The sequence below is a fragment of the Narcine bancroftii genome, chromosome 3 (genome assembly GCF_036971445.1).
Source record: "Narcine bancroftii isolate sNarBan1 chromosome 3, sNarBan1.hap1, whole genome shotgun sequence".
NCBI lineage: Eukaryota > Metazoa > Chordata > Chondrichthyes > Torpediniformes > Narcinidae > Narcine > Narcine bancroftii.
This window is the reverse complement of record NC_091471.1, coordinates 228,951,572-228,970,750: the sequence shown is the minus strand read 5'-3', so window position 1 is coordinate 228,970,750 and position 19,179 is coordinate 228,951,572. Positions and strand designations below refer to the sequence as shown.

The 19,179-nt window shown below is 44.4% G+C and overlaps 1 protein-coding gene across 2 annotated transcripts; it reads right to left on the bottom strand.

Annotated features, from left to right (window-relative positions):
• Positions 1-332: 332 nt before the first annotated feature.
• Positions 333-8,824, bottom strand: LOC138758200 (uncharacterized). Of its 2 annotated transcripts, XM_069926796.1 has the most exons (3): positions 7,935-8,819; positions 2,988-5,794; positions 333-2,938 (listed from the first exon to the last, which is right to left on the bottom strand). In XM_069926796.1, exons 2-3 carry the CDS (start codon positions 4,798-4,800, stop codon positions 2,862-2,864), a joined length of 1,890 nt encoding a protein of 629 aa, XP_069782897.1. In that variant the 5' UTR covers positions 4,801-5,794; positions 7,935-8,819; the 3' UTR covers positions 333-2,861. The 2 variants fall into 2 exon arrangements, with proteins under 2 accessions (XP_069782897.1, XP_069782896.1); XM_069926795.1 differs by having other exon boundaries at positions 2,988-8,824.
• Positions 8,825-19,179: the final 10,355 nt, after the last annotated feature.

Here is a 19,179-nt window from a genome sequence, read left to right as displayed (position 1 = left end):
ATGGTCCTGAGCGTTGCAGCAATGGACTGCTCGGTTTGGTTCACAGTTGCGTTCACATTTGATCGTTACATCGCCATCTGCTGCCAGAAGGTTCGGGAAAGATATTGCACTCAGAGAACAGCGAGGTTGGTCATAGTTGCAGTGGGGACATTGAGCTGTTGGAAGGCAATTCCTGTTTTCTTCACAGTGGAGCCTCACGATATACTTGACCATGTCCTGTGGCGCTGTGTCACCACACCTGAATATTTAACATCATCCGGATAGAAAGCATACGAGTATATAGACAGTATAATTACTCCATTGTTATCGATCATTTTAATGCTGTTGTTTGTCAGAAATAAAACTTCTCACACATGAGTCTCTTTAAAACTGATGACACGACAAGCTTTATTTACAAGTCTGCAGAGTTGGACTCAACTGGCTTCTCACCAGTTAAGCCCCGATACATACAGTGCATTGATTTTTATACCCTTATTGTTTGCCCTTCCCCTTCTTATTAATACTGTTTTAATTGGTTAGTATTGCAAAAGCATTCTAAGTATAACTGCATTTTTAATTATCACGTTCGTTACGTACGCTGCGAACTCTACATACACTAAATTCTGTTTCTCACCCTTCTTATCAATCTTTTGTCTCCTGCATGTCTCTCACTATGACCATGAAAAGATAGGTTTAAAAAAAAAACATATCCAGCTGAACCTTTTGTCCTTGGCTGCTAGTAAGCTCCCTGTCCGTTCTGGCTTCCCTTTTTATGATTAATCATCACATTTTAACTTAAGTCATTTTAACCTAAATTCTCTATATAACAATCCACCCCTTTCTCTCTTTAAAATGTGTGTATTATATATAGATATGAATGGGGATTTTAACCTGGGGAAGAGAAACGTTTCATGATACATTAATCTCGTGCTGAAGTAAAATTCTAACGGGGTCTCCCAGTCCCCCTGGTTGCATAGCCTGTTGGACCATGGAAATCACCAGGCTGCGTAGACAGGGAATAATACAGGGCAAAATAAGTAGGAGGAATAAAATACCTCCGATGACCCACAATAAGGTACGCCACCAGGTTCCTCCAAACCATTTGTCCATCCAATTTAATTTTGCAAAAGGATGCCAGGTTTGAACCGGTACATGGGACAAAGTACGAATATTATCAGCGATTTTTCGAATGGCTTGGCCATTATCATCAATCTGTAAGCAGCAATTAGTCAAATTAAGCTTTCCACATACACCTCCTTCCGTGGCTAGGAGACAGTCTAGGGCCAGACGGTTCTGATATATAGCAGAGCGCATTTGACCTTGCTGGGATGCAAGTAATTGCAGGGCTAAAGCTGTTTGATTTGTAACAATTTCAAGGACTGCTTGCAAGCGAATAATGTGATTTAACATATAAATATGAGTACGATAACCCCAGGATCCATCTTGAGCACATGTAGCGGGACCATAATATTGAATTATGCGTTCTGGAGGCCAATCATCTCCCCATTGTCCCAAATGTACCGTGCTAGAGCGGGGCTGACGGTGTAATGTATCAAAAACCTTCACTCCTAATTTATGACCGTGATCGTGGGGTAGGAGGAAAAATTCTGGGCGGATTATTCCTAGGAAACAAGTTCCACTCCACTGTGAGGGGAGACGAGTATAAGCTTTATTACCACATACCCAGAATAATCCATTTGGGGATACTCCATACCCCCTTTCCCAAACTCTTTTAAGAACGGGGTTTGATTGGTATGGTCCTGTGATGGTGGAACTGGTACAATTCCAAAACTGAATACTGCTATTAGACAGGGGTAGGCAATTAGTTTTAAAAACAGTGGATAAGAACCAAGTCAGGGGTTTAGGAAACCAAGTGAAAATACCAGGCGAAATGCGAATCCATACAGCCTTGCAGGGACTTTTTCCTACTGGGTATTTGCCGGTTCGTGAGAGACAATAAAAACCAGAGGGGACGTTAGAGAGAAACCAAGTTTCTCTTGATCTCGTTCGGTTAGTTGTCCAAATTCGGGAAATCATGGTCAATAAATTGAGGGACTCCCCCCACCAAGGCCATTGCTCTGACATCCGTGGACCCCCGCAGACCCAACAATTGGTTACATTAAAAGTTCCTGCAATTTTAGTTGCAAGATCTACAAAAAGGTTATCTCCCCCAACTGCATTACCGAAACTTTCATGGTTATTTGGATGGACTCGAACTAAGTCCGGCTGTCTTAAAGGGGCAGGCACTTTCGAGTGTGGAGTGGAACTTTTCATTGGAACAGTACGCTGGTGTATGCAAAACCAGAGTCCATCAGGGCATGGTGGGCCTGAGTCACCCTTCCAACCGTTAAGAGGGAAAGGAGTGGTATTAGGAATCTGTATATAATGACCCATATTATTTCCTTCTTTTTCCACACAAGGGGTATATGGATGTTGGGTGGTATTTTCTGCCCAGCATTTCTCAGGAACTGAGGTATGGGAAATAAAATTACCCTCCTTTCTTCCCCAAATGTGGTCCTGAAACAGGACCACTGTGTCTCTGCATTTCTTACATTTCACACCTGATAAAGACATAGGCAAACTAAGAAAAATCAAAGAACATAACAATAACATTGTGAATCAAGTCTTTCTGCGAAATTGCAAAGTAAGAGGTTTTTCTCCAGGAACACAAGTCCAGTCTGAGTTCGTATCAGGGTCCTGAGGCGCCTCTACAGGTCCCTTAAATCTGGATGCATGCGTCCACCCCTTCTCTCTTGTTCGTGCTGCAGCCTCTGTAGTTAAGAGAACTTGGTATGGACCTTCCCACTGGGGCTGGAGTTTTTCAGTTTTCCAGGTCTTGATGAGAATCCAATCTCCTGGTTCCACTTTGTGTAAAGAAAAGTCTAGAGGCGGTGTTTGTGCCAATAGTCCTCTCTTTCGTAAATCTGCAAGAGAGCGTGACAGTGCCTGTAAATAGTTCCTAACAAATATATCCCCTTTTCCCAAGGTGGGACACCCCTCAACTGTACTCCAGAAGGGAAGCCCAAACATCATTTCATAAGGGGACAACCCTACATCTTTTCGTGGGGCCGTACGAATTCTCAATAAAGCCAGGGGCAGACACTTTATCCAAGGCATTTTAGTTTCCACCATTAATTTTGTCAATTGCATTTTTAGGGTTCCATTCATACGTTCAACCCTCCCTGAGCTTTGTGGATGCCAAGGGGTATGCAATTTCCAAGAGACCTGTAATGTATTACAAATCAATTGCTGGATTTTTGAAGAAAAATGTGGTCTGAGTCTATAGAATCCATTATACCATATCTGGGGATTATCTGCTCTAGGAGGAGGCGAGCTACTGTAGAGGCTGTAGCATTTACTGTTGGGAAGGTTTCCACCCATCGGGTAAAGTGATCTATTACCACCAACAGATATTTCCATCTTTGGACTTGAGGTAACTCTGAAGTCGATCTGGATACGTTGAAAAGGGCGTATGGCTAATGGTTGACCTCCCATGGTCCCTGTCCTCATTACTTTCTTATTAATTTTCGTGCATAGGTGACAATTCTGCACCTCCTGTTGGGCCAAGGTGTAGATTCCTTTACACACATATTCTCGAAGCACTGTGTCACATAAGGCTTGGGTGCCCCAGTGGCTCTGATGATGCAGGTGTTTTAAAATATTGCGAGTTATTTCTTTATTTAGAACCATTCTTCCATCTGGTGTCTTCCATGTTCCATCAGGCAGCTGGTTTGCGCCCAGCTGAGCCATGTCCTTTTCTTCCTTAGCAGTGAAAATGGGAGCCTTCTTTATGCCTTGTCTTATTGGGATTAAGGTCAGCAAACGGACTTCTTGTTGCATGGCTGCCCTTTTGGTTTCGTCATCAGCCAGTCTGTTTCCAATTGCTGTCGGGGTATCTCCCCTTTGATGGCTTGGTATGTAGACCACTGCTATTTCCTGGGGTAATGTCAAGGCTTCTAAAGTCAGAGTAATCATCTGTTCGTGTGCCAATTCCTTTCCTCTTGATGTAATTAGACCACGCTCCTTCCAGATCTTACCAAAGGTATGCACTACCCCGTATGCGTATTTGGAATCAGTGTAAATCGTTCCAATTTTCTTTGCCAGTATTCTGAGGGCTCTCTGCAAGGCATATAGTTCACAGGATGGTGCTGACCAGCTTCCGGGTAGTCTCGTGGATTCTACTACTTTCCAAGTATTTCCTTCTATTATAGCATACCCACTTCTCATTCCGTTAACACATCTGGCGGAGCCGTCAATGTAGAATTCATATCCTTCTCCCAGCGGAGTATCGCAAAGGTCTTCTCGGGTCTTGGTCTGAAGATCTGTCAACTCGACACAGTCGTGCTCCACCTCTCTCTCTGTTTCACTGCCGTATAAAAACTGAGCTGGGTTGCAGCTATTAATCTTTGCAAACTGTAGATCTTCTCCGACCATTAAAATGGTTTCATACTTTAATATGCGAGAATCAGTCAGCCATCGATGGGCAGTTTGTGTTAATAAAACACTCACAGAATGGGAGGTGTACACAGTCATCTTTCCTCCAAAAGTAAGTTTACGTGCTTCCTCTACCAACAGAGCAGCAGCCGCTACTCCCTGGATACACGTCGGCCATCCGCGAGACACTGGATCCATCATTTTGGAAAGGAAAGCCACTGGGTGTCGCTGACCGCCTTTTTCCTGTGTTAAAACTCCCACAGCTGTTCCTTGGTTATGAGTGACAAATAGCTGGAAGGGCTGTTTTAAAGAGGGCAGAGTGAGTACTGGGGCTTGTGTCAGGCGATGCTTCAAGTCCTCAAACCATCCCTCCTCCTCCGGGTCCATTTCAATGGATATTCATTTTCATTTGTCAGCTTTTCATACATAAACTTCACCAAAGCTGAGTAGTCCTCTATCCATAACCTACAGTAACCTAAGAGTCCCAGGAATTGTCTTATTTCCTTCTTATTACGGGGTAACGGCATTCTAGTGATTCCCGCAATCCGTTCAGGGGTAATCCGTTTCTGTCCTTTACTTATCTGGTGTCCCAGATATACCACAGTTCTCTCAACGAACTGTAACTTGTTCCTGGACACCCGTAGACCCTTTTTCCCCAGATAATTCAAGAGTCTAATTGTATCTCCCCTCATTTCTTGTTCCTTGGGTCCTGATAATAGTAAATCGTCCACATACTGCATTAGTTGGGAATCATCAGATTGTGGATAGTCCACCAGGATTTGTTCTAGCATTTATCCAAACAGGTTCGGAGATTCAGTGAACCCTTGGGGCAATACAGTCCACCGAAGCTGTCTCCGTCTACCTGTCCATGGATTTTCCCATTCAAACGCAAACATATCTCTACTTTCCTCTTCTAATGGACACGTCCAGAAGGCATCCTTCAAGTCGATAACACTAAACCACTCATGGTCTGGGGGAATCCGACTCATAATAGTATAGGAATTAGGCACCACTGGGTGGCGGGTCTGAACAATAGCATTCAAACTTCTTAGATCCTGAACTAGGCGATAGGATCCATCTGACTTTTTCACTGGGAGTATAGGGGTGTTATAAGGTGACATACATTCTTCTAATAGTCCGTCTCGTATTAGAGTCTCAATTACCGGCTGTAGCCCTTTTCTCCCTTCCAAAGAAATAGGATACTGACGTTTCCTTACCGGCTGATGACCTGGTATTAATGTGACATGTAAAGGTGGGATGTCCAGACCTCCTCGATTTCCCTCCTTATACCAGACTCTCTCGTCAATCTGCCGTTCATCCTCTTCCTTTAAAGCACAGAGGTGGACTCGCACTTCTCCGTCCACAGGGAGAGCACCCAAACCTCGGAGAGCCTGTAAGTCCCTTCCTAGGAGGTTAAATCCAGCCGATGGTAACAACAAGAGGTCTTGTACCCCTTCTCTTTCTTCCAGTTTCACTGTTACTTGGGGAATTATTGATACCATTCTGGGAGCCCCTTCTATCCCAGAAATTGTCAAATTACTTTTTACAGGTTCAGTTCCGATTGGCACAGTTATTACACTACTTCGTTCCGCTCCTGTGTCCACCATAAACACCACCTCTTCTCCCTTGGGACCAATTTTTAATTTTACCAGGGGTTCCCTCTTATACTTGGTCCCTAACATTTGGAATCCCTGACCCCCCTAATCTTCTTCCATAAGTTCGAGGGCATGCAATTCCCTCTTGTATCGGGGGCATTCCCTCTTAAAGTGTCCTTCCTCATTGCAGTAATAGCACTTAACGAACCTCCGGGGTCTTCCCTCTCTTGGATATCTTGGATTGTTTAGAGGAAGGTTTTGTTTTCTTTTGCCTCTGGATTCGGCATTCATCTGTCGGATAGTCTGTACCATAACCTTTGTCGCCCTCTTTTGATCTTCTTCTTCTCTCTGCACATATAATTTTTGCGCCTTTTTTAACAGGTCGCTTAGGGGTTTTTCACTCCAGTCCTCCTCCTTTTCTAGTTTCTTTCTAATGTCCTGCCATGATTTGGAAACAAATTCAATTCAAATAAGCTGTTCACCCATTGGTGTACTAGGGTCCACGCCAGCATACTGTTGGACATTCTTTCTCACCCTCTCCAAAAAAATCAGTAGGGGACTCGTCTTTCCCCTGGTGGTTCCCAAATGCCTTGGTGAAATTGTGACCCTTTGGCACAGCCTCCCGTATCCCTTTAATTGTCCACTCTCTATATTGTCTCATACTTGCCAATCCCTCGGGTGTTCGTTTGTCCCACCTGGGTTCATTTAAGGGATATTTTTGTTCATGGGGTGTTCATATTCCCACATGAGGAGGGCAGCCCGTCGAATCATCTGCCTCTCCTGGGGTGAGAATAATGTTCCCATTATTGCCTGCATCTCTTCCCACGTATATGTGTTTGGTCCCAGGAATTGGTCGAGCTGTTCAGCCTGTCCTATAGGATCTTCCAATAACTTTTTCATTTCTTTCTTAAATCCCCGCACCTCTGTACTAGTTAGGGGAACATTCACATATCCCGTTCCCCCTCCCGGTCCTCCCATAGGAACTTCCCTCAGGGGATTTAGGCTTACTGAAAACTTTGATGGTCCTGGACCAGTCTGGGATCTTGTCCAGGGTCGGTTTACCGGTGGAAGTTTAGGGTCCGACTCCCTTAATTCATTCTTTATTTCCCGACCCCTTTCGGGGCAATCAGATTCATCACCTTTCCCCTCCGGTAATGAGCTTTCCTCGGGCGCAGTAGGCACCGGGGGAATATAAGGAAGGGGAAGGTTGTCCAGAGGTTCCCACTTCTTTTCTCCCGCTACCCTCAATTTAAAACATTTTGTTAAGGATCCTGGCCAGGGAACCCAACAAAATGCATACGCTGACTCTTCTTGATTCACCTTTGGTCTCGAATTTACATATATGTTTAATGCTTGTCTAACCCAATCCTCATCAGATCCAAATTTCAGCCACCAGACCGAGGAACCTTTAATAGGTTGTTTCGACCAAAGGAGACAATATTGGACCATCTTTTTCTTGTTTTTGTCTCGATATCTTTTACTATCCCAATTTTCAAACATTCTCCCCAAAGGGCTGTCAAAGGGAACTCCCAGGAATTGTCCTGAATTTTCAGACGAGCCCTTAGATTTTGATCCTCCCATTTTCCCACCTAGATCTGTTTATCGTTGCTGAGGACCCTCTCGTTCTGGACCCTACTCCCTTCTTCTCAGACGCCTCGTCGGAGGTACTGTCCCTCCTTCGGTTACCGCTGAGGTTTCCCTGGGGTTGACCCCTCTCTTCTCGGCACTTCGTCGGAGGTGCTGTCCCTCCTTCGGTTACCGCCGAGGTTTCCCTGGGGTCTATCCTAGAGTCCCACGACAGGGTCCTCATGCCACGACAAAAGCTCTATACCTGATCTATTACGTTAGGTTTTTTTTATCCAAACAGGTGTATCCCGTTACACCTGTTACCCAATCCCCACACCACAATCGTAAGTCGTCACTTACCGGTGTCTTCCCGGGGATTGAACCGTCACCCTTCTCCTCTCCGTCTTGTCGTGTCACCTTGTCCGGATACCACTCGCTCAAGCCGCCCGAAGCGACGAGCAAGGGACTAGGAGCCGCTGAACTCAGCGGGGTGCACCGCCTTCGATGTCCCTCTTCTCGCCTCCCCTCACGGCCGGAGTGTAGATCCCGGACGAGCCCCCATTTGTCAGAAATAAAACTTCTCACACATGAGTCTCTTTAAAACTGATGACACGACAAGCTTTATTTACAAGTCTGCAGAGTTGGACTCAACTGGCTTCTCACCAGTTAAGCCCCGATACATACAGTGCATTGATTTTTATACCCTTATTGTTTGCCCTTCCCCTTCTTATTAATACTGTTTTAATTGGTTAGTATTGCAAAAGCATTCTAAGTATAACTGCATTTTTAATTATCACGTTCGTTACGTACGCTGCGAACTCTACATACACTAAATTCTGTTTCTCACCCTTCTTATCAATCTTTTGTCTCCTGCATGTCTCTCACTATGACCATGAAAAGATAGGTTTAAAAAAAAACATATCCAGCTGAACCTTTTGTCCTTGGCTGCTAGTAAGCTCCCTGTCCGTTCTGGCTTCCCTTTTTATGATTAATCATCACATTTTAACTTAAGTCATTTTAACCTAAATTCTCTATATAACATTGTTCACTTGTTCCACAATCAGACACATTATAGCGGCAAATAAGGTCCGTCGGGAGCTCCGGTGCACCAGTGAGAACCAGAAGGACCCAGAGATGGAGGACCGGAAAAAAGTCAATGATTTTGTTGTTCGCCATATCAGCTAATTTCATATTATTGTGGATGCTCTATTAATCTGGCAAACTCAAAACTATAGGTAGACAGATAAATATTTGAACACCTCAGTATATATCGCCCAGCAATTTTTGCTTACGTTGCGGCTTCTCAGCTTCTGTACCAACACGTGTATTTATGTACTGACACAGAGAGGAAATGGCAAAAGGAGTGAAATATATATTCTGTTTAACTCGAAAAAATTGAACAATGATCACATTAACTGCAGCAGACTGATTTTGATAAAATATTCGAACGTATTTGTACATTTACAGCTAATTTCGTCGTTATTGTGCAATATTCGCCCCAGGCTCTTCACCATGTTCTCGTCCTCATTGGTTTTGGTCTAACAGGTTTAGAGACCCCAGATCTGCATCACTAACACTCAATGGGGATAACTTTGATTTCCTTCTCCTGGAAATGAGTTGGTCTGAAATTTCACAGGTCCACTCGGTTAGGATTTATTCAAATTGGTTTCAATTAACGTTATTATTAATTATTTAAAATAATTTATATTTTAACGACGTACTTGCATGTTAATGGTATTTATTTTCAAATACCTTGCAGTACACGAGTCATGGACAGATCTACTGTGTCAGTGTGGGAAAGAGATATGGAATTGGTTGGTCAATGGTTGGCCATTGAGCTATCCAGCTGTTGCAATGGGGGTGGAGGGAAGATGGGAGCTCATCACTAACAATGTCATCATATCAACATACGTGTCTCCCCTCCATTTCCCTCTGGCGTTTCGGCAGCATCGTCCTCTCCACACATCACTCGCCACCTGTTCCTTCCAAACAATCACCCCGTTATTTAACCGTCTGAAAGGGAACTTCAACATACACTTCCCTCACTCGCACCTTCTATTGTGTGTTAGTGGTCTCCAAACAACGACATCAATATAGACCACCAAGTTCTGATAGACCAATGCCCTGGTCTCTTTCTTTCTCTCTCCTCATTCGTTTTCCTTCATTCATCTGACTCCTTTCCTTCTATATTCTTCCCCTGCCACCACCTGCATGTTATTTTAGATCGACACCACTTTAATTCCTTTATCTTATCATACAACCTCTCTGTCGGTTCTCTGAGGATTCCCTCTTAGCTGTGGACTCCTTTATTTCCCTCCTCCCATCGATATATACCTTGGATATGTTGGCCTGTGCCAACCCTTCTTTTCGCCCTCCAATCCTCTCACTCGGGCATTTTGTCATTTCTGATAAGAAACATGGACAACCTATTGCTTTCTAGAATTGTGTGCACCTGGAGAGTTCCTCCTGCACTTTGTTATCTTGTTGACCGGTCACAGTCAATATTCTCACCCACAGTTTCTACAGGTCTGCTTAGAAACAGGAGTTCATTAACTTTTAAGGTTCAGCATTATAGTGACCATGGGTTGGTTTGGCACAAATTTGATTAACATCTTCAGACATTGCCGATTCTGAACTCAGAAATGCTGAATGGACTTTGACTCACAAATTGAGTATTTCTGAAAAATATTTAAATCATATTTAAAGTTTAAACAATTGAACATTACAATTTACATTGGAAATTGATGTTTGTGGAGGGTGCTCCCTTCCCATTGCTGGTGGTCACGTGGCTTCCCCTTCTAAGACTCATTTGGAAGTCACACCATCTGCCATTTCATGGTGTACGTTTTGTTCCGATTAAAGTTACAAAGTTATAAGCAAAGTTACAATCTGCAGATGAAATACCAACTAAGAGTAGGCTCAGACCACTGGTCAGTGCACACCTTGCCATTGGTTGATTCAAAATACTCAGCATCCTCATTGTCTATAGCCTTGTATGTAGCATTAGCACAGAAAACAATTGACCTCTCTGCTCCATGACAGATCGCTACCAGATGTCACTTGGAAGGGTAAGGTGCACGTTGCACTGAAACTGAGCTGTGGATCTGCTATAGCTCAAATTACTATGGACAAATACTGGCATTAGAGCCACTGCTATCAACTGAACATGGGTCCGAGGGCATGTATACCCCTGCAGGTACAGTGGTAGTGTAACAATATTAATATTTGGGGAGAATTTATAAGGTTTAGAGTAGGTCACACATACAAACATTTTAAAACAGATCTTATTTGAAAGACTGATAAATTCACATTGGAGGATTTCTGGATAATGCAAGCACCTTTCAATGTAGGTGTTAATTGAACTGACATCATAAAATGCTTGACACTTTTCTTGCTGGAGTCATGTACCCTTTCTGCAAAGGGCTCTCAGAAAGGTCAATTCTGGATTGTTTACCTAAGATAACAACAGATGGTAGCAGAAGGAAGAACTGCTGTTTGCTGGAGAAGGTGGGCCTTTTGCAAGACATGAGTCACATGGTCTCTTTGTAGTTTCATTTGGAAGAGAGAGATGAGTTAACAGGTCAGTCAGTCAGTCAGTGTGTGGGACACTGACAAGTAACTGAAAAATGCAATCCAGGGAAAACTGTTTAAAACTGATGAAAGCAAGTTCCAGAGCAGTAGATGGCTGGAAGTGATATCTGTCTAATGTTTCTCTTGAAATAAAGGAAGGAATGGAACTCTGTGGTAGCTTGAAGAAAGCCCCATCTAGAAGACCCTAATGGGGAAAGTCTCATCAGCGAGACCCTGAAGTGACTAGTGATGGTACCTCAGTTGTGGAAATCCTGGAGCAACAAATATCTCTCTCTTCAAACCCTACAAGAACCTTCCTGAGTAGTAAACATTTACCTTTCAAGCACCAAGCCTGGTGAACTTTATACATGTTGAATTCTGTGCACAGTATGGTGATTGCCTGCAACCAGAGAACTTGGTAGGAGAAGTGAGATGAGACTGTGAACCAAATAACTTTTCTTGAATTTACACAATATTGCATACACGTGCACTTAGAATTAGAAAAGGGTTCATTTAAGTACAGAGTTAAGTTAATGTTTGATTCTATTTTCATGCTTGAAGTTGATTAAAAATAACTTTTGTTTTGAAAGCCACTTGTCTTGGTGAATGTCTGTTGCTGCTGGGTTTTGGTGTCCTTTCGGCTCTAAACAGTACCACATACGCCTCGCTCTAAACAATCAAGGTTTCAAGAATATAAGTGTACCCCTGTGGGTACAATGATTCTAGATCCACCTTCCCTTATTCAGGGGTTCACAAAGCTGTGTATCACCCCTGCTTTTAGGGTGTGAATGACTGCATCGCCTGTGTTCATTAGTAATTGTGTACTGTTGAAGTTCTCCCGTTTGTTTCCCATTAAGGTCTGTGCCCATACTCCCTTATAAATTGTGCATATATTTTCTCAAATTCCCTTATGAATTGTGTGCATCTGTTCCCACACGCGCTAATAATTTGTGATCATATTTTCCCACGCTTATAGAATGTATAATGTAAAATGTGTACATTCCCATGTTCCCTTATAAATTCTCTCTTATTATTTTGTGTGCTAGTACAGTTATGTTTGATTCCAAACCTTTGTGTCCAGACTCGTCTTTCTTTGAACATACTGAACCTGACACTTCAACAAAACAATTGGCACTGTGAACAGGGTTCAAGGAGTTATGATTGGACACACAGGGAGTTTTAACCATGTTAGAGTGGGAGAATGGTTTAACTGTATGAGAGATTGTATTAATTTCTGTGTGTGGGTATCGTTTGGGATGCATAGTTCATTAACATTGCGTATTAACAATATTAGTAGGAGGCAACCCACAAATAGGAAAAATAACCCTAGCATCAGAGTATAAAATTCCCAGGTGTACCGAAGACTGTCAGGGGTCCAGCCTTTTGGTGGTGTGGCTGGCAAATCATGTCACTCGTCAATTGTGTTAACAAGATGAACCCCCCACTAGAAGAGAAAATAGGGCATCACATGGTCTCCCTTCTGGATGACCTGGCTACTAATAACCCAACTGAGGCACCAGTGGGATACCATGGCAGAATTACACTGCAAAGTGCTCAGCACTCTGAATGGAAAGGATACATGAACATCAAATGCGGGTCCATGCATGATACACTAGACACTGCTAGCACGTTCAAAAACTGCATGGAAGTGTAATACATTGAAGCCATCTGAGATGATCAAAGCGCAGCAGCTTCAGGCAGCCCGCCAATCAGGCTGGCAGGTTCACCTGGTTAAGATCAGGGTGATCGTTATGCGTAGGGAGGAGAGTGATGCATGGTAAGGGGATGGGGATATATGCTTTGAAAATAATGACTTAACTGAGGTTGCATCCAATTACGCATGCCCCCACCCCACCCCCTCCCTTTACATATTGGCGAACCCGGCTGGTTATGATGCGGTCCTAGAGCCGCCATTGGTTCGCCACGATGGGGAGAGTGCTGAGAATGGTGAGGGCCTGAGCAGACTGGAGATGGGCCCATGCGAGTTCAGAGAGCGGGCGCACTCTGCCAAAGAATTGGCTGCACTGGCGCAGATACTGAGCGCCTGGCCGCCTGGCTACTCCGGTTGTGGGATGAGGGAGGGAGCAGGGCATGTCTGCCTTTCTAATCTAGATGCTTGCAGTTTTGGTAGTCTGCCACGCAGCACTCTGGCAATAATTCCCTGCAGGGGCAATAATTCCCTGAAGTGGCGTAATGGACACGAGTAGTGGCTGCAGTGCAGATCAGGTTTCCCCATTGTTAGAGTGGGTCCTGACATGCCGACAACAGTGGCACACTGTTGGTGAGGGAATGAGTGTCATTCGAGATTGGGCCTTTATCTCTCGCCTGCATGGTGGGGCTCCTGTGCGCAATGTTCCCACTGACGTCAGCGTGAACACCGCCTTGGTGAAGCACTGAGTCACCACCGTCCATCCAGATATCAGAGGAGTGGTCTTGCCTTGGATGGGAACAGAATGCAGCAACACGGCTGTGAAGCCATTGCTCTGCTGAAAGGCCCAGAATACTTAGAATGGGGAACACCCTCAAATGGGTGTCCACACAGGTTCACCGGGAAAATAGGAGTAGTGATGTTTGCAAGGATTTGTTCCATGCCCTAGTGTGTGTGGGAGTTTGTCGTTCATATTTAAATAATATTCCAACAACCATCTTTCGCTACGTGGCAGGAATACTACGAACATAACGCACCGCCCACTCTTCCATGCACATCGTCTCCCACCAAGCAGCCTTCTGCTCCTTCGTCACCTGAAACGTTCTCTGCACTGAAATAATCTCCCTGGTACAACAGGTGGTGGACAACAAAGACATTCTATCGCACCAGGCCACACCTGCTGCCTGGAACAATACAGCGTCTGCCCCATAGGATGGAGGCCAGGGACGCCGGCGGATCTGCTCAACAGTCCTGTCCCCCTGGCAGATCTGAGTCCATTTATTCTAGTGACCATCCACTGAGTGAAGGGAAACACTCAGTGCTGGATGGCACTGGTTGACACAGGGGCAGAATATACTACTATCCCTGGGAATGTCATGGGATGGAGGGGTCCCGAAGTCAATATAGAGGGGCCAGATGATTCTATCCTCTCTGCCAGAGAGGTCACCCACTGTCTTTATATTAGGAATGGGCTTAACCACCACGTCTGGTTCCTGGTACCAATCTCCCCTGAGTATATTCTCGGAATGAATGTACTCAAGGGGCAGTTACTGCGGACCAATGAAGGTAAATTCAACTTTGGGATCGCTTGGGAAACCATTATTCACTGGACAGCCAAATGGATTCCCATCAACATTTCAACTCCTTCTCAGGTAGTTTGCACCTTGCAGTATTGGATGTCGGGGGTGGGAGGGGCAACGATGAAAATTAAAATCTCTCCCAACCAGAATGTTTACCATTCCCTCTGCAATCCCAGGAAAATATCCAATATGAACTTTTCATCATCAAAGTTGGAGGCGAACATGTTTAACAAGGTCCAGGATTTTGAATATATCAGGCAGTGCACCATTAAAAATCTTCCTGTTCTCTCTGTGATCACATTCTGCACTCTCACTGGAACACTCTTCTCTCTCAGAATTGCCAATCCCCCACCCCACCCCCACCGCCCCTGCATTTGAGCTGAACAATACTACCTGGCCCACCCATCCCTGTTTTAGTTTTTGGTATTCCCGCTCTGTTAAATGTGCTTGTTGGAGAAAGGCCAGATTTGCTCCCATTTTTGTAATATGCCAGGACCTTTTCCATCTTCACCGACCCCTTCAAGCCATTAATGTTAAATTTAATGTACTTTATACTTTTAACCTCAGGGTTTCTCAGACTTATGTTTTCACCCATCCCTCCACCACCCTGCATCCATTGTTTTGTCTAACCATTTTCCTTCAGCCATCTGCTCCAGCCCGTCAGGCCTGTGACAAACCCTGAGATGGTAAAACAAGAACAAAGACCATGAACCCAAAAAGGATAAAGTGAAAAATTCAACAAAAGAAAACCATAAGTAACACAATATACTAGAACAAACACCAAACCCCATACAACACCCACCATTAACACTACTTATCACCCCATACACTCCCCCTCTCCATCCCTTCGCAAATCTCCCCTTCTCCCTCCACTAGTGACTGAAATCCCCAACTAGATAACCACCCCCTCGCTATAAAAGATTGTGTCTTTCACACCTATCTATCTCGCTCTTCTCTCCACCCACCTTCCCAGTGTCTCCAGGACCATTTTCCACATTATATTTCTTTCCCTTTCCACTTCACCCATTTATTTACATTCTTAACTCTCATGATTTCATGAACATTATTCCCGTTGCTGATTGTTATATATTGCAAGTTTTTTGACGAATTTTATTCTTCTTTGGATGTGAGAAAATTTTCCTCTCTCCTCCCAGCATTACTATTTTCAACTTTACCGGTATCGGATTGCACAGTAAGCCCCCTTTTTCTTTTCCACCCTTTTCAGTGGTTCTAATTCCTTCCTCTGATACAGGAGGGTCTCACTAATAACAGGATTTTTTTAAAAACACTACTTTCCTCCAGCTCAAAGGACCCTCCCCTTGCTTTTTCCCCAGCGACCACTGATCTTAATTTTTTTCTTGGTACTGGTAGTGCAATAGCTCCACCAACAATGAGCACAGCCTTTGTCTGGTGTGCAGGCATGTGAAGAAGGACTGATGGGCTATTTCAATCTCCACTGATTCCCCAAAGCTTTCTTTCCCCAAAGTTTCTGGAAGCCAACATTGAAATATGGCAATAGGGGATTCTCCCCTCCATTCCTTCCTTTAATCTCACTATTATGTGTGCTCCACTGGCTATTATTTTCAAGCATGTCAGTTCTTTGCCATAAGTGCCCCTTTCCACCCCAAGCTGTAGCTTCATTTTCTAATTGCCCTTTGCTATCCTTGTTATTTCCTGTTCTTTCTTCCAATTCTGTTACCCTCCCTGGCAAAGCATATAATACTGAATTACATTTGTCCAACTTAACATTTAATTGGTTCATTTTCCTGCACAAGCCCAATGCGAGTCTCTTTTCCATCAACTCCAAAATTGTCCATAGTGAGGACTTTGTGTCTCCTCTCCTTCCCGACACCACTATCTTGGTTACCTCGTGCAGCCAGACACCATCCTCCCTCGTGACGGCACCAGCCTCCACATCACTCCCGACTTCCCAAGGGAAGCCTGCTATGTTCTCTGTCTCGGGGTCGCTGCTTCCCATGCTCCCCCTCTATCCTCTTCTGCTGCCCGTCACGCGTCATTCTTCTGGAAGGGAGGGGTACGACTGTCCCTGTCACTAGACAAGCTTGCCAAGGTGCTCATCTGCATCTCCTTTTCAGGAACAAAGTCTTCCACACCTCCCCTTGCTGTCTCCTTATTCATTGCCAAGCTGTGAACCCGTACTCCCACTCCCGCTGTTCTCCTTGAGGCAGCTGACTGTCTCAGTCCCTCTGCTAGCTCGACACCTCCCAGTGACCGGTCCCTGTCCGTGCCACCAGCTTTCTAACAGACGTCAACTTCTCCCATGCCACTCTGCTGGGTGAGCGCTAGGGGCTCCACCCACTTTGGGTCGCTGCTGCTGCTGTTGGGGCTCTGACCCCAATGCCTTCAGCGCTTCCAGTGGTATTTTATTGCTGTTGAGGTGGGCTGTTTTTACCCTCACAGTTTGACACTGTTCTGGACACCATTTGCTGTATATTGCAGATCTTTCTTCCCATCTTGTTCTGTTCAGGGCTTTATTCTTTTTAATATCTTCTAAATTAAATTTTTAGGTGTTTTACTTTTGTCCTGGTCCAGGAGCTCTCAGGGACACAACCAACTCCTCCCTTTGCATCTCATGACCCCCCACCACCCATGTGCCTCCTCCTTACAAAAATGAACACAGTTCTGCAGGTTTTTGGGCATGCAGGTCCAGGTCTGTCCATGCTGTGATGACAGCGTGGGGACCAGGGTATCAAGTCTCGCATGCAGTTTGTCCAGAACTACTGCTGGTTCTTCCTCTTATCCCTGTGGGGCTGGAATTAACTCATCTGGGATGACCAGGGTTACTCCAGAAACTAACTTGGCTGATGAGGTGTCCAGATATTCCTTAGGTGCTGGCAAATTCCTAGTAAGCCCCAGGGAAGTATGTCTACCCAGTTAAGCCCCTTCAGGTAAGCCACGAGTGCCAACTTTAGATGCCTGTGGAAATGTTCTACTATCCCATTTAACTGTGGATAGTGTGCAGTTGTGTGGTGTAGCTGCATTCCCCAAAGGCTGGCTAGGGCCGACCAAAGGCTAGAGGTGAATTGAGTATCTCTTTCAGAGGTTATGTGGGATGGTAGTTTGAAATGTACCACCCAGCTCATGATCAGTGCTTGGATGCAGGAGACAGCAGTTGTGTCGGTGATTCCGGCTGCCTCTAGCCATCTTGTGAAGTAATCTACCATGGTGAGGAGATATCACACTCCTCGTGACAGCGGTAAGGACCCCATGATATCTACATGCCCATGATATCTACATGGATGTGGTCGAACTTTCGGCAGGAGGGTGCAAACTGCTGCTGTGTAGTTTTGGTATGCTGTTGTACCTTGGCTGCTTGGCACTGCGTGCAGGTTTCTGCTCATCCACTGACTTGTTTTCTGAGCTTCTGCCACACGTACTTGTTGGTGACCATCCAGACGGTTGTCCTGATAGACAGGTGTTGCCAATCCATGTATGGAGTCAAAAACTCACCGTCTCCATGCTGCTGGGACAATGGAGCGAGGTTGAATGCTCCATAGTGACATCATACAGGAGGATCTTCCCACCAGGGCCTACAGGAATGTTTTGTAGTTCTGCACCCAAGATTGGGTTTGTAGATGCCTTTCCACCAGTGCTGCAAAGTCTACCCCTGGATTACGAGCTGTATGGTCTGCTTGGAAAGTGCATCTGCCACAATGCTGTCCTTCCCCGAGACATGTTTGATGTGTGACAGACTATGTTATATTTTATATTGTATATAGATATGTTTTAAAGGAGATAAATTGTGGGAGGTTTTTTTTTAACACTTCAAAACCGATCTCATTTAAAATGCCAGAGCGCTGCTCAAGACAGTCCAGCCTCCGGGTGCCTTTGCAAAAAGTTTGAAGGATGTCTATAAGGACTTTATTAGTAGGAGTTAATTTGACATGCTGTGGATTAATGGATTATTGTTTAGGAAAGCAACAGGTGAACAAACTCAGAATATTAGGTCTGTATAAGTGTGTAATTGGCTGCTCTAAGAGCATCATGAGGTTTTCTCAGAATGAAAAAGAGACTTCAGTTCTACAGTTCAGCAGCAGCAGCTGGGACTAGAACAGGACAAGCTGGCAAGCTTATGGAAAAAACCCATTTTGAGAATAGGTTGTGAATTTTTAGTTCAACCTGGTCAAAGTCCTTGTGGTCCATACAGGAGATGACTGGCTGCATAATTTTTCACTTGAAATAAGAGAAACAGAAAGGAACTCTGTGATGACATAGAAAGAGGCTATCATCTGGAAAGCCCTGATGGAGCAAGTTTCTTTGGTAAGACACTGAAGTGGCTGATGAGAAGGATCAGTTGTAGATGTTCAATGAGCACCACATCTCTCTCTGAAAACCGACAAGAGCCTTCCTGAGTGGTAACCATTTAGCTTTCAAACACCAAAGCCTGGTGAAATTCATAAATGTTAAATTCTGTGCACAGTGTAAGAATTGCACGCAACCAGTGAACTTGGAGGAGTGAAAAGTGAGATTGGACTATGAATTAAATAACTTTTCTGAACTTGTATATACATTACATACACGTGCGATTAGAATTAGAAGGGAATTAAATTATTAGCAATAAGTTAAAGTTTGATCATGTTTTCATGTTTAAAGATAATTAAAAGTAACTTTTGTTTAAGTAACCATTTGTCTTGATGAATTTCTATGGCTGCTGGATCTTGGGATCCTCTGGGTTCATAACAGATGGTTGTCGTGTATTCGGAGATGTAGGACAGATGTTGCTGCTGGCATGCTGACCAGGAATCAGACCTCTTCATGAACACAAAAGGCACTGGCTTGTCATCTG